The following is a 15,595-nucleotide window of genomic DNA, read 5'->3' on the forward strand; positions in this document are numbered from 1 at the left end:
GAGGAATGGGAAGGGGGAGGCTATGGAATCTTTTTAAAAAAAATAGAGTTGGAAGCTCTAAAAAAACATAGAGTTAGAAGCTCTAAAAGCATTAAAAAAATTGGAGCTTGTAGCTCCAAAAGGGCAGACAAAGGAGAGGTAGCAACTTCTAAGGCAAAAAATAGAGATGGCAGCTTCAAAATCTCAAAATTTAAAGTTGATTAGGTATATGCAAGGAGGAAAATCTTATGTTATGACTCCATGTTGGAAAATCATGGACATGCTAGTAAAGCATGTGAACCAATTGTGGCATACAATTACACATCATTGCTTACATAATTAAGTGGGAATGCTTATTAGGAGGGTTAGTGATCAAGGATGTGGTATATGCCAAAAGATCTAGTGATGTGTAGCATAGGGGTATATCGGTGGGGACACGGTGGTTAGTAAGATACACATTAGGCACCTAAGGTCGCTGGTATTAATCATGGGTGGGTGGTTAAACTAAGTATTCCATGCTAGGTTTCTTTTGACTATCTTGGGAGTCTCTCTTTATTTATATCACATTTTTGCATGAGGGTTGGAAAACTAGGGTTGTGATTTGCATGTCAGAAGTTTGACATTGTATCACAGATGTTTTCTTAGTGAAAACAAATTGCTTTTTTTGGTCTATTACGTTTATAAGTTGGCTATCACAAAGGTTTTCTTAGTGAAAAAAAGCTAGAACTTGCTTTTTTTGGTCAAGACTACGTTTATAAATTGGCTATCATAGAGGTTTTCTCATTGAAAAAAGAAAGCTACAACTTGTTTTTTTTAAAGTTAAGACTACGTTTATAAGTTGGCTATCATGGTATTATTTTCTTTTCTCCTTTTTGATATCTCTCAAGCTGGAGGAAAGCCTCAATCTCATAAACAATCCAACATAAGGTTTAGAAATAATAGACATCCATCAAGCTATACCATTATTGTTTCCATTTGTTTTCTTCCATTTGATAATTTTATTTTCTTTGTCATCATCCGCCGTTAACTTTTTTCCATCACACTACCATATCCATTTGCTTTCTTTCATTTAACAATTTTGTTTTCTTTGTCATCATCCATCCATTAACTATTGTCCATCACATTGTAGTCTCCATTTAACTATTGTGCTCAAACCAAGAGCTTCTTCTACAACTCTTGGGAAAACTATTGTGTCTTTGTCACCATATCATTTTTGCAAGAGTTGTTGACATTAAAGTCTATAAGGTAAGTAGTAGTACATTGAGGCCATGTGCTTATACCATGGGCACTTTTTTCCCATTGGGGTTTTCCCCATGGCCATCCAGGTGTAAATAGACACCTCATGGTTAGCTAGTATATAAGCAACCTCAACCATTGTTTAAGGTTGCTACTCATTTATACTTTCTCCCTTTTGTACTTGTTTGCAGAGAGCCTTATCTCTCTCTATTTTGAGCTAACCATTCTCTCTCACACTCTATACCCTTATGTTCTTATCATTGAGCAACCTCAACCATTGTTTAAGGTTGCTACTCATTTATACTTTCTCCCTTTTGTACTTGTTGTAGAGAGCTTTATCTCTCTCTATTTTGAGCTAACCATTCTCTCTCACACTCTATACCCTTATGTTCTTATCATTGAGCATTGCGTATGTGAGCTCAGCTGCATCATAAACAAACACCATACACATAGAGGTTACAGATAGAGGGGGGGAATATTTGTCTAATGCTTTCAAAGACTTTTTGGGACAAAAAGGCATTAAGCACAACTCCTTATACACCATAACAAAATGGTGTTATTAAGTGAAGAAATAAGACTCGCATGGGGATGGTTAAAGGTCAGTAGCTTCCACATAAGTTTTGGATGTAAATAGTTCTTTTTGCTACCTATGTGCTTAATACAAAATGGTGTTATTAAGAGAAGAAATAAGACTCGCATGGGGATGGTTAAAGGTCAGTAGCTTCCACATAAGTTTTGGATGTAAATAGTTCTTTTTGCTACCTATGTGCTTAATAGGTGCCCCACTAAAGCTTTGAAAACCATCACTCCTTATGAAGTTTGGTTCAATTGAAAACCCAAGGTTGAACACATGCGCATGCGTGTCTTTGGTCATCTGGCATATGCACATGTGTTATCTCATATGTAGACTAAGCTTGATGGCAAGGTAGTAAAATGTATTTTTATTGGCTATAGTGAAAAAATCAAAGGCTATCATCTCTACAATCCTCTTACCAAGAAAATTATTCAGTAGGGATGTCCTTTTTGTAGAGGATTCTATCTATCCCATGATGGAGTTCCACAACATACCTATGCCAATTCCTTGAACATGTTTGATTGTTTGTTGCCAGTGCTAGTGCGTGCTGATACATTGATCCTCATTTATTGTAAGAGGGGAATGCTCAAGAAATTGATGCACAAAATTTTGATCACCTAGAAGGATGCAACAAATTCTAAAAGATCAATAATTAACGAGTCTAGGCTTATGTCTAGATGGATTAGAAGCACCTTGCATGATAACAAATTATTTGCTCCTTTGTAGAGTAGAAAAAGATTGGGTTAAAGCAATGTAAGATGAAACTCAATCCATTAAGAAAAATGGCACTTGGGATTTAGTGAATCTACCTCTTGGTGAGAAAAAAATTGGTACTAAGTGGGTTTACAAAGTCAATAGAAAGGTTGATGGATCTATGGACAGGTTCAAGGCTAGACTAGGTTATGCCGACTGGTGTATGAACATAGAGGGCATCAAGGTCAAAGACTTGAAGATACATGAAGTATAGGTGCTTGCATGCTATGGGGGCACACCCCCAACAGTTGTCTTAATCTGAAAGTCTTGGCAAGTGCAACTTGGGTGTTTTATCATATCTCTCATCTCTAATGGGGAAATTCCTTCTCCATTATAAAGATCTCGTGCTCGAGTTTCTTAGTCACTCTTTGAGCCACAATTGTGCATGATAATGACAAGGTGTGGTCAGTTCTCTTTGTTACAACCTCCAACACCTCACCCTTGTACTTTGTACAACCTTTGACACCTTACCCTTGTACTTTGTTACGACCTCTGACACCTCACTCTTGTACTTTGTTATTTATGACTGCTATCTAGCATCTTCTTGCTTCTCTTCTTTTGAAATATACAAGTGAATAGGGTGTGTGCGGGAACAAGCCCTTGACTAGAGGTTGTAAAAGAGAATCTATAAATGTGAGAGAACCTGTGAAAAGGTGAGAAGAATCCACTGGGAGAGAATAAAGGGTAGCATGAGAAGATTTAGGAGGTGTGGAGATATTCTGGGAGAGGTGGAGAGAATCAAGCAAAAGAGGTGGAGTGAATCAAGGAGAAATCAGTGGGATTAGATGCTTGGATGTAAACTCTATAAATTGAGGCATTGGCCTAATGAGAACTTGCTGGTTTTTGATTATCCATGCTTACATTAAGCTATTAGTTAATTACTCACTAATCACATCTTAATTATCATCTAATCTATTTATTAATGATGTTGATTCTAGCATTTGATCCACCATAGCTCATCACATTGCTGTAATTTTAACATGGTATCAGAGCCTAGCCTAGAATCCATCAATTTGTGAGCCCATTATCTTGCTAATCACCAAGCTAATTAGGATTAGTAGAAAATTAATATTTTCACCTCTTTTTCGACTAACCTCTGCACGCCCAGCCAGTGGTGGAGGAGCTCCCTCTCCTTGTAGGCTCAACATTAGCTCAAATGCTTCTAGCCCAACATAGCTAACTCAGTGGTGCTCCAACCAAGTGAATCAGCGTAGCAAACCGCCGACCAGAGCTCCTGTTTTTTGCAGATTTACAGGTGCCGTTTTTTCTGAGAAAAATTGACATCTTGTCTTCTTCAATTGCAATGGGTCTAATTCCTCTTAGCCCCAGGGGTTTTCAAGCATGCTCTACAAGTTGGTGAAGTCAGAATTTGATTTGATCAAGTCTACAGTGAGATCCAAGCTCTTCATCAAATCTATAGGTGACTTTGGTAAAACAGAGATTAAGCATTCAATGTTTGGTCAAATCTTATGTTTATTGGCTTAATCCTCTACTAGACTAATTGCTATTGATGGCCTTGAAAGCATTTGAGCTCATTTGAACTCTAAGGCCTCAGATCTGGGCTCCCCGTATACTCTGTTTTCTACACACAAAACAGAGGATTAATTTGCTAATCAGTGAAGATTAATCAATGCTAATCACTATATTTTAGTGCAATTGAGGGTTCAAATTAACCATTAGGTATCTGATACATATCCCTATAACTTCAAATTACAATTCGGAGATGGTTTGATACTCCAACCATTCCGTACAAATTGGTTACCCTTGATTTAATGCAATTTTTGGTGATTTTATGCTGATAAATCTGTTGTAATCATATCTTAAACACTAGATTGAGTTGTAAAAGGGTAGACACTGCCCTTGAATCTTGAAATTGGATCGAGGTAAGACCCCCTACATCATCATGAGTACAGCACAAGAGAGCCAAATTTAATGGGGAGCAGTTTTACACATGGCAGACAAAAACCATGTATTTGCTCATGAGGAAAAATCTGTGGGGGCCACTTGAGGGAAGAGATGAATGCCCAGAGGTGAGAGGAGAAAATGAGTGGAAGAGCAGAAATGAAAAAGCATTGGGACTTATTGCACTCAGTTTAAATGATGAAATCATTCATCACATCATAGGGATACAATGGGCAAAAGATGCATGGGATGAACTCAATAAATTATTTGGCACACAAGCTAAAAATTCAAAGATAAATTTGTTAATGCAATTCTATAAATTGGATATGAAGGAAAGTGAACCTTTAATCACACACTTGAATAGATATAAAAGCATTAAGGCAAAAAGGTAGAAGATGATGAGGCACTAGCAGTGCTTCTGAAGATGATGAGGCACTAGCAGTGCTTCTGAAGAGTGTGGACAAAGGTGAATATGAAAACATTGTAGCAACACTAAAGAACGTACCTGAATTGAAGCTACACGAGATAGAAGGAGCTCTACTAGAGCAAGAAAGCAGAGGCAAAGAGAAGAAATGGCTCGACTCAACAGCAGGAGAAGAAAAAGCATTCTTCACTCGAGGAGGATTCTCTCGAGGACGAGGACGAGGAAGAGGCAGAGTAGGAGGAAGGACCTTCACTTGCCACAACTGTGGAAAGCCAGGACACATGGCAAGAGATTGCTACAGCAAACCCAGTGGAGAAGGAACGACATCGGCAAACTTCATGGAGGCTCCTAAGGAAGAGGAGTCGGATCATCTTTTTAGAGAGAGAGAGAGAGAGAGAGAGAGAGAGAGAGAGAGAGAGAGAGACCCCACAACCCAATGTAACCTACCCCAATAGAGTAAAACCACCTCTGAGCCACCGATGATGTAGGCCATGTGGTAGATGTATGTGTGAGCACTTTAGTCAAGGTCACGGGCACTTGTAGTAGCCTTGGACAGAGAGAGAGAGAGAGAGAGAGAGAGAGAGAGAGTGTCAAGGACTATGAGTTTAGGGACTTGAGGCACTGGTCGCGGACTATCAAGTAAGAGGGAAACTTGGTATAGGGTCTAGGTGTGCTAGGATTGTTCACTTGAGGGGAGGTGTGCTAGGCACTGGTCGCAGACTATCAAGTAAGAGGGAAACTTGGTATAGGGTCCAGGTGTGCTAGGAGTATTCACTTGAGGGGAGGTGTGCTAGGCACTGGTCGTCGCAGACTATCAAGTAAGAGGGAAACTTGGTATAGGGTCCAGGTGTGCTAGGAGTATGCACTTGAGGGGAGGTGTTGAAATATACAAGTGAATAGGGTGTGTGCGGGAACAAGCCCTTGGCTAGAGGCTGTAAAAGAGAATCTATAAATGTGAGAGAACTTGTGAAAAGGTGAGAAGAATCTACTGGGAGAGAATAAAGGGTAGCATGAGAAGATTTAGGAGGTGTGGAGATATTCTGGGAGAGGTGGAGAGAATTAAGCAAAAGAGGTGGAGTGAATCAAGGAGAAATCATTGGGATTAGATGCTTGGATGTAAACTCTATAAATTGAGGCATTAGCCTAATGAGAACTTGCTGGTTTTTGATTATCCATGTCTACATTAAGCTATTAGTTAATTACTCAATAGAAGATGATAATAGCTCCCATTGTCTAGAAAATCACGTCTTAATTATTATCTAATCTCTTTGTTGTTAATGATGTTGATTCTAACATTTGATCCACCATAGCTCATCACATTGCTGTAATTTTAACATGTTCTACACTGTCTTTCATCTCCAACATGAATTCTTCCCTCTCCAGTGTCTTCATTAGATTTTTTCCTTTTTGAACTAGCCACACGGATTACAGTGGCCTCACTAGAACATTTACGATTATTGTGCAGATTCTCTATGTATAATCCATGCTAGTGTTGTAGGAACCACATGAACTATCTTTGTTGTCCCACCACTCCATTGTCACAAGATGTGGAAGCTCAGTGCGACTCTCTCTCTCTCTCTCTCTCTCTCTCTCTCTCTCTCTCTCTCTCTCTCTCTCTCTCTCTCTCTCTCTTAGTCTCCCTCTTTTCCTCTCTTTTTTTCCCTCCCTCTCTCTTTCTCGCTTTCACCCTCCCATGCTCTCTTTCCTGGTGATTCATCAAAAATTGGCTTGGTGTGCTGAGGGAAGGGGAGACACTCAAGATCTTGTTTACTTACACAATGCTTTGGGGAGGTTGACTCCTCTAGGTCATAGATTCATCTTAAACAACAAAGCTGCTTTGTTGCTTCCTCTCTAATGGATTGTGTAGGGTCCTAACATGAGGATGGTGTAATTGTGCCTTTGTAATTACAACACAGGAGAAGAGAAAATTATTTGGGAGATTGCTAACATGCTAGGTGGTAGCGATGGCTTTGTCGTCATATATAAGCAACTTTGTACTTTTCCACTTATGCCACTAGGAGTAGCCATTTATATAGATGTGAGCTTGTATGATGCACACATTAATGTGTGAAATTAAGGTTGAAAACATCCAGAGAAGCCATGCGAGTATATTTTAAAATGTGTATTTGTGAATCCTAAAAATTTTTGTAACAATATTTTGTTCTAAATCATCTTGTTGTTTTTGTGTTTTGCAGGCATAAAATCTAGTACTATCCTTCCTTATGAGAGAGTCATCATCTTGTTGTTTTTTCATTTTGTAGTCATGCAATTTAGTACTATCCTTCCGTATGAGAGTGTCATCAATACCGTCTTATGTATACCTGAGAGAGAGCTACACTAGAGGAGTGGGTATTAAAGGTGGGTGTTTCTTTCTTAATTTAGATGAATAAGTTTACTTTGGAGTCGTGGAGATGCATATGGAGGTGGGTGTTTCTGTCCTAATTTAGATGAATAAGTGTACTTTGGAATCATGGTAATAGCTTGATAGCTTTGCTATCTTGAAAAACAAGTGGATTACAATGTGGAAGAGCTTTTTGGAAGAAGCAGTTGGAGTACTTAACTGTTCTAGGAGATGTGGTGTTAGACCTCTTTGCTGTGACTGGAGATGTGGTGCTAGAACTCTTCGTTGGAACTGGAGACCTCATGACAATCATGAGAGATCTAAGTGTTGAGGTTTAAGTGCCATTGAGAAAATTGTAATGGATATAATGATGGACATATGAAGCTCTTTTTATGTTTGTACTCTCTTCACCAATTAATACTTAATTACAAAATGTGCTTCTTGTAATCAACACTTAATGATGGTGTATGCAACTCTCTTCTATGATTGACCTCTCTTCTTCTCTCTATAGTTACTAACTCTCTTTTGTGTTTGACCTCTCTTCTTCTCTCTATATGTAACTCTCTTCTTTGTTTGACCTCTCTTTTTCTCTCTATATGTAACTCTTCTTTTGTGTTTGACCTCTCTTTTTCTCTCTCTCTATTGTTACTAATATCCTCTTTGTTTTATGTTTGCACATGGACGGATTTTGAGTGAGTGTATGTAAATAAGATAAGGGAGAGATAGAAGAGAGTGAGAGAGGGAGACAGAGGGTGAATGTGTGTGTGTGTGTGTGTGTGTGTGTGAGAGAGAGAGAGAGAGAGAGAGAGAGAATAGGAGGGGGAGAGAGAGACATGGAGAGAGGAATAGGAGAGAGAAAGAGAGATATGATGAGGAGGAGAGCAAGAGAGAGAGAGAGAGAGAGAGAGAGAGAGAGAGAGAGAGAGAGAGAGACATGGAGAGAGGAATAGGAGAGAGAAAGAGAGATATGATGAGAAGGAGAGCAAGATAAATAGGAGGAGAGAGAGAGAGAGAGAGAGAGAGAGAGAGAGAGCTATAGAATGGATGTGAGGAAGGAAGGGAAGAGCAATTTAAAGGCCGGGCCAGGCTATGTGGAGGAAGGAGGAGTGATGAGGAGGAAAGAATAGTGAGAAGAACTAGTAGGGACGTATGGGTAAAGAGAGAGAGAGAGAGAGTGGTTGTGTAAAAAATAACTCACTCCAAATCTTGCTCAAAAAATCTCGCTTGAAATACATGCTAAAAAATCCTATAAATCTTTATTTAAGAGTATTTGAAAGGTTCCATGTAGGCACAAAAGAAACTAAAATTCTAACTTATATTGCCATTTTTGGATGTTTTTATATAACCTCTCTTTTGCATTCACACAAAAATGTGGAGCATAAAGAGCTTGTGCCAAGTACAATTATGATCAATCTCCCTCTCTGTACTTAGATGAGTTTGGCTGACAAGAATGACGCGTTGATGGTGATTAAGGAGTACCTAGCTAAAAGACCCATATGCCCTAGTTTATCATTGCTTGCTTCTCTAGTTTTGCTGTGGTTGATTAGAAGAGTGACTCCTAACTCATATTTGCTTCTCTAGTTTTGTTGGTTAAGAAGAAGAGTGGCTTATATAAAATGTACACACTATACAGCCTTGAATTAAGTAATTGTGAAACATCAATATCTAATGGTATGGTTCAAAGATTTTAATTGATGATTTAGGAGGAGCAAAGACCTTTAGTAAGATAGATCTAAGGATATTTGAGACGTAAGAATATCACATCAACATCTTGAGGTTAAGAAGACCATTAAGCTCATTAGATGTTTCAATTGTTGGGCCACTCATCATCATAAACACAAATATTTCTCATCTTCAACCCTAGTGCCAATGCAACATTGTTTGAGCTCCCTTGCACCTCAACTGCTTACTCACCTTGTTTATCGTGATGGGATTAAAAAACACTCATCTTTAGCCATCGCATATCCTCATCCTTTGATCACCAAAAAAGGCACCCATGCTCCTTAAACTTGAATTATCTCTAAACAAAGCCTCCTTTATTGTTGTTTAGTGAATAACCTCATCATCACAAACACTAGTATTTATCATCTTCAAATGTAGTGCCACTACATGGTTTGGGATTTATGGCACCTCAAATGCCTAGTCAAAATTGTTTATTGAGGGGTCCATATAACTACCCATAGGATCTTTGCCATAATTGTCAATCACACATATCTTCGCTTAATGATTTTATTCATGGTCCTTCTAAATATAACTTCACACACAATAAAGATGAATAAATACGAATCATGTTCACATGTATAATGGAAGAAAAAGTATAATTTAGGAGAGGGTTATTAGTCTTATTTCTTCAAAGTTGACATTCAATTTTCTCATTTTCCATGTACATGTAGATTTTACCAAACAACGACTAGACAACATATATGAAACAAGTAAGGAATTCATTCCAAAACCATTTAAAAGCAAGTAGCCACCATGTAACATGCTATATGGCTCTATAACAATTTTGAAGCCTCCACTTTCATCAATGAAAGTTCTCATCTAAATGGGGGAATAACACGTCCCCTTATGATTATAGTTTTGTAAGGGGAGACTTGTGCCACCTCCTCCCCATAGAACCTTGTGTATGGTATTTTTCTTCTTTACTCCAAAACCATTTCAAATCAAGAGCCACCATGTAACATGCTATACAGCTTTGCAACAATTCCGGAGCCTCCACTTCAACACCTCCCCTTATGATTATAGTTTTTTTAAAGGGGAGACTTGTGCCACCTCCTCCCCATAGAACCTTGTGTGTGGTAAAATTTTTCTTCTTTTTTTCCCATTTACTCATAGATGCACAAAAGAAACATTGCCATAGTCAAATGATTGACTTCATCAATGATTAATGTTGATTGACATGATGATGTGCAATAATTTAATGAGATGTTTTTCATATATTCAACAATAAAAGTAACAATCAGAGTATCCAAACTATTTTTGATATTTTCTCTTGATATTCTAACATGTGTACTTTTTAATAGCATCCTTGTTTCTATGTTGATGAGAAAATTGAATGAATTTTTACTCGAGCAAACATGAGTACATTTTTTCAATTGTTCTTACTATAGTATTATGTCATTCCATAACTATGTTTCTTCATGGCAACACATAGTAAAAGCATTGACATTTTAAAACTAAATGTATTTCCCATGCTATGTAAAATAGCAATAAAAATAAAGATTCCTTGATCATTGTGTACAATTGACTATACAAGCGAATTTTGATAGATTGATTTTTTTTGGAACGAAATAGATATTATGTGTTTAATTCCATCTTAACAAACAATAAAAAATAGGTTTCTTGACTGTCATGTATGAGATCTCCAACATAACATGATTAAACATCAAAGAATCATTTTGATTTATTGACTAGGCTATCTTAATAAACACATTAATATATACTCTTAATTCTCTCACATTAAATCTCTCCCTTGTATTCTCTAGTATTGACACATTAATATATACTCTCAAATCTCTCACATTAATATATACTCTCAAATATCTCACATTAATATATACTCTCAAATCTCTCACATTAATATCCTCTCAAATCTCTCCCTTGTATTCTCTAGTATTTACACATTTTGTTAGTGGGAAGGTGGATTATCCATCGGCTCACCCTGTCACACAGCTTGATGGCATCGAACCTGGGTCCTCGCAATGGAACCCAACTGTTCTACCAACTCAGCTATGCGCTCGTGGGCAACCCAACTGTTCTACCAGGCTCCCGTGGGCTAGTATTTACACATTCTAAGTGTACTATTGCTAATAAAAAATATGTATAGTGTTATTTTGTTTTAAATGGTACTATTTTGAGAGTTTTTTTTTTTTTCTGGCAAAGTAATAGAGTAGGAGCATCTATGGCCGGCTTAGTGGCGTTGTTTTTGAGCGCATTTTTGTGAACGTAAATCACGAAGCCAGAAATATGATATTTTGCTGCAGAAAGAAAGAGTCCAGTGTCCTCTTCTCCATCTCGCACCCATCAACCAGCCCTTATTGTGCAGGTAACACTGGGCCCTTGCCTCGGCTACATACTCTTCGTTCTCGTTCTTCTATAGTGGCTCTTGCAATTGGGTCCTTCTTTACCAAGTCCCTCAGCTGGCATTTGAATTGGGTTCTCATAACATGCCTTGATTAGATTGGATTGAACAGGTTGCCATCCCTTTTTGCATGCCCTTTTGTGCTTCCTCTCCTCGATTAAGTGCTGGTTTACTCATTAATCTCCTCTGTTAAGTGCTTTTTAATCATATATGCTTTTGTCATGTGCAGAACCCTCTTCTATTGGACTTAGGAGTGCAACTGGGACCTTCCTCAGGTTAGCTTTGGAAGCACCTTCTGCTTCTTTTGCATGTGGTGGGCTAAGATATCACTAGAATAATTAGATACTCCTTCATTCATTGATAATAATTTCCAACATTTGTGGCCAAAGTATGTGAGATGAGGGCATATGCATAAGGTACAACTCATTGCTAGGATGGTGTTGATTTGCGCAAAGGATGTGATGGGTGTTCTAGGGACATGACATAGGCAAAAGATACCACTCAGTGCGAGGTTAGCATGGATCCACTATGCAAGGGCGGATGTGATGCGTCGTAGTGACACGACATAGGCAAAAGGTACTACTCAGTGCTAGCCTGGCATGGATTGGCCATTCAAAGGACGTGATGGGTGTCTTAGGCTGTTATGGATTTGTTGTTCAAGGGATGTGATGGCCATTTACTTGACATTTTTGAGCTAGAAGTGAGTAGCCTTTATTAAACATGTGATTCATGTTTGGAGTACCTTCGGTGTTGCATGCAGTAGTGTAATCCTTGAACTATCTTAGTGCAACATAAGCCCTTGGATCATCCAACCGTAGGACAGCATTGATGCTGTCTTTCCATCATGCAGCTGTCATAAGAAAATCAAATGGCTTATAGAAGCTTTGGATGATACCTATAAGACGCCTACTAAGGAATGAAACGTTCAGTGGTGTTTTATATCTAGAAAACAGGTTCTCATGTGCATAATGTCTGTAAACATGGGTAATCAATCATGTGCATGTGCAGCTATATCTAAGCTTGATCAAGTTGACTAATAATATTATTAATGCAGGAGTAGACACCAGGAAGATGGCAAAACCAGTTGTCTTTACAGCACCAGATGGCAAGGCCATCGATCTTCCATCTAATTTGGAAAGAGCAGAAGTAGACACAGGCCTTCCTTTTGAATCAGTCCGAGCAGCTATGAGTTTATTTGGGGAGCAAATTGGCTCCAAAAAATCAGCATTTTTGGAGGTATGTTCAAGATGGCATTGATGCCATATTTGTTGGTAGAATCTATGATCACAAACTATAACTAATATGCTTGCTTTATCTTGATTGGATCAGAAACGTGCTGCCCGTGATGCTGAACTACTCCGTGCACAAGAAGAGGTGCTTAAACTTAAGGAGCTATTGGAGATTGCAGACAGAGAGAAAGACAAGGCTCTACTTGAGCTAGAAGAGGCAAAGAACACTTTAGAGCATACAAATGAGAGTTTTAAGAAGACGACTCACTCTAAGGCAACTGCAAGAGAGGGTTTTGGATCAGATTTATACAATGCGCGGAGATCCAGACATGGTCATACAGACACAGAAGAAAAGTATGTGGTTTGGCAGTCCAAATTGAGATCTGGAAACGAGAAACACATGGCTGCACTTGCTGAGATGGAAACTGTGAGACAAGAGTTAGCAGACTTGAAGCAGGAGCTTTTGGCTTCTTCTACTGAACAAGATGCTATGTTTGAGCAGACTGAATCAGCTTTGGTGGCTATGGAAGATAGTGTGAATGGGGCTGAAAACCTTACCACAGAGCTTGCAGGGATAAATAATTGGCTGGGTATATTAAAGCTTGCTTGCTTTGAAGTGTGTACCAAGGAAAAGCCTGCTGCCCAAAACTCATCAAGTAGTCGCACAGGTGAGTTACGGACTGGACAAGGATTTGAGATGGCAAATGAGTTTGAACTCAAGCTTCTCTCAATGATGAACGAGTCAATAAGGGCAAGGGAAGAGCTGAAATGTGTCAAAGATGGTGAAGCTAAAGGGGTTAGTGCTGCATTGGAAGTGTTGGCCAATGTAGAAGCAATGAGGTTAGAGCTTGAAAAACCGAGTGAGCCAGGTGGAGGTCTGAAGAAAGAGAAAAGCTGCAACAGAGCCTCCCTCTTGGCCATATTGGAATCACTTAGAATCCAAACAGAGACTGTACAGAAAGAGCTGGCAGCTTTGAAAGAGAGAGAAGCAAATGCCGCAGCGGCATCAGCGGTTCTAAGTGCAGATCTTACAAGGTTGAGGGCGGAGCTGAAAGAAGCAGAAGCCCAAGCAATAGAGTCTATTTCACAACTCTCCCAGGCTTTGAAACAAGCTGAAGCTAACGTGGCAAAAGCGAAGGCTGAGACAGAATCCCTACGAGAAGAGGTGTCCAGAGTGAGAAGTCGCAGTGCAACTGCAGAGGCTAAGGCAATAGTCTCTATTTCGCAACTTTCCCAGGCTTTGAAACAAACTGAAGCAGACTTTGCAGAAGCAAAGAACGAAATACAAGATTTACGAGAAGAGGTGTCCATAGCTAGAAGCCACAATGCCACCACAGAGACCAAGGCAACGGAATCCATTACACAACTCTCCCAGGCCTTGAAACGAGCTGAAGCAGAAGCAGCAAACATGAAGGCGGGTATGGAAGCTTTACAAGAAGAGGTGTCCAGAGCCCAAAGCTGCAATGTAGCTGCAGAGGCCAAAGCAATCAAGGCCATTACACAACTCTCCCAGGCTTTGAAACAAGCTGAAACAGAAGCGAAAAACGCGAAGGAAGAAACAGAAGCTTTAAGAGAAGAGGTGTTGAGAGCTAGAAGCGATGCCAAGCAAGTCAAATATGCTATGCAGACTCCAGGAGGCATGCCACAAGACAATGTGCAAGAAGGTGATGCAACCAAGGCTACAAATGAAGTTGCCAGAATAGCTTCAGTCATGTCTGCACACATGCAAACGAGTGTTCCAAGAGCTTCAGAAGTAGAGACTGGCTGTGAAGTCACCATCTCAGAGCAAGAGTACATGTCCCTGAAAAACACAGTGGATCAAGTTTCAGCTCTGAAATCAAGCAAAGAGGAGATATCAGAAGAGATAGAGAGCATTAAAACTGCTCTAAAACAGGCTCTGCATAGAGCAGAGATGGCAGAAACAAGGAAATCGTCGGTGGAGAGTGAACTAAAGAGATTGAGAGAAAGAGAGCAACGACTAAAAGAGAGAGCCATGGCTTTGACTACTCAGCAAAACCACACAAAGAATCATGGCAATGAACAGTCTTCATCATTCATTCAAAAGCCGCACTCTGAGCCTCTTGGGAATGTCCTAAACATAAACATCTCAAGGACCAAAACCTTGGTTAGAATTGCCTCACGCAGGCAGAAGAAACCTACTACAGCTAGCTCTTTTGGATCTTCCTTGTCAAAAGAGATATGAAAGAAGTCCTACACAAGCATGAAACTTCAATCAATGTGGTTTTATCTTGGTTTCGGGACCAGTTTGGGACTGACACTGATTCCGGCTTTCCACAACTTCCCAGTACATTTTTCTTGCATTATGTGAAACACGAGTGTGTGGACTGTGGAAGAATTACGATTCTGATTAAAACAGAGTACATGAAGAAGCTATCCTAATATGGTCCTTTTAAATACAGAGTGTAATCTTGGAATGTGATTATGCGGTGGTTCCATTTCAACTCTGGCTGTGATTATGTGGTGACTTCATTTCTACTCTGGAAGACCATTCCATGATTTCACTTTTATGTGATACCTTTTGAAGAAGTGATGTGCCTTGTATTCTGCTGCCCAAATGGGGGTGTGCATTTGAAACTGGACACACACACACACACACACACACACACATTCAATACTTGCAGCATCATACAAAACTAAACAAACACACGATACACACACACACACATACATAAACAAGCTATTACCTATTATGACTTTTTCCTATAAACTACTTTTCAATTAACCTAACCCTTATCTAAGTAGGTCACCCATATGAATGGGCTTTTAAAACTAAAAGGTTTTAACCTTTACTTAGACCCTAACTGTTTTGACTCCTATCATCCCTGTCATCCACAATGGTGTGAAATAACCCCTTTTCTAAAACCTAACCCTAAAGCTAACAGTGTGGTCTCTCTTTTCCAACCTTGCTGCTAATCGAAAACCAACTCTCCCTACAAACCTGTGCTGCATGGTCGATCCTTGTGCTTTTCGAAGAGATGGTGCCCCACATCAATGGGCTCCACATAGCAGCTCACCCCGCGCTCTTAAACCACTGTTGTATGGTGCAAGCTGGCCA

At 39.4% G+C, this 15,595-nt stretch overlaps 2 protein-coding genes across 4 annotated transcripts in view; one reads left to right on the forward strand and one right to left on the reverse strand.

Moving 5' to 3' along the window:
- RPC14 (RNApolymerase 14 kDa subunit) overlaps window positions 1–15,595 on the reverse strand; it is a 189,296-nt gene that overhangs the window by 89,686 nt on the left and 84,015 nt on the right. The window lies entirely within an intron of this gene.
- Window positions 10,856–14,978, forward strand: LOC147634840 (uncharacterized). Of its 3 annotated transcripts, XM_086804023.1 has the most exons (5): window positions 10,882–11,254; window positions 11,520–11,565; window positions 11,778–11,866; window positions 12,345–12,526; window positions 12,620–14,978. In XM_086804023.1, the coding sequence occupies exons 4-5, from the start codon at window positions 12,362–12,364 to the stop codon at window positions 14,720–14,722; spliced, it is 2,268 nt and encodes a 755-aa protein (XP_086660149.1). In that variant the 5' UTR covers window positions 10,882–11,254; window positions 11,520–11,565; window positions 11,778–11,866; window positions 12,345–12,361; the 3' UTR covers window positions 14,723–14,978. The 3 variants fall into 3 exon arrangements, with proteins under 3 accessions (XP_086660147.1, XP_086660149.1, XP_086660148.1); XM_086804021.1 differs by lacking the exon at window positions 11,778–11,866 and having other exon boundaries at window positions 10,856–11,254; XM_086804022.1 differs by lacking the exon at window positions 11,778–11,866 and having other exon boundaries at window positions 10,883–11,402.

This window comes from Cibotium barometz, chromosome 10, assembly GCF_041138505.1.
Source record: "Cibotium barometz isolate CiBa-2024 chromosome 10, ASM4113850v1, whole genome shotgun sequence".
NCBI lineage: Eukaryota > Viridiplantae > Streptophyta > Polypodiopsida > Cyatheales > Cibotiaceae > Cibotium > Cibotium barometz.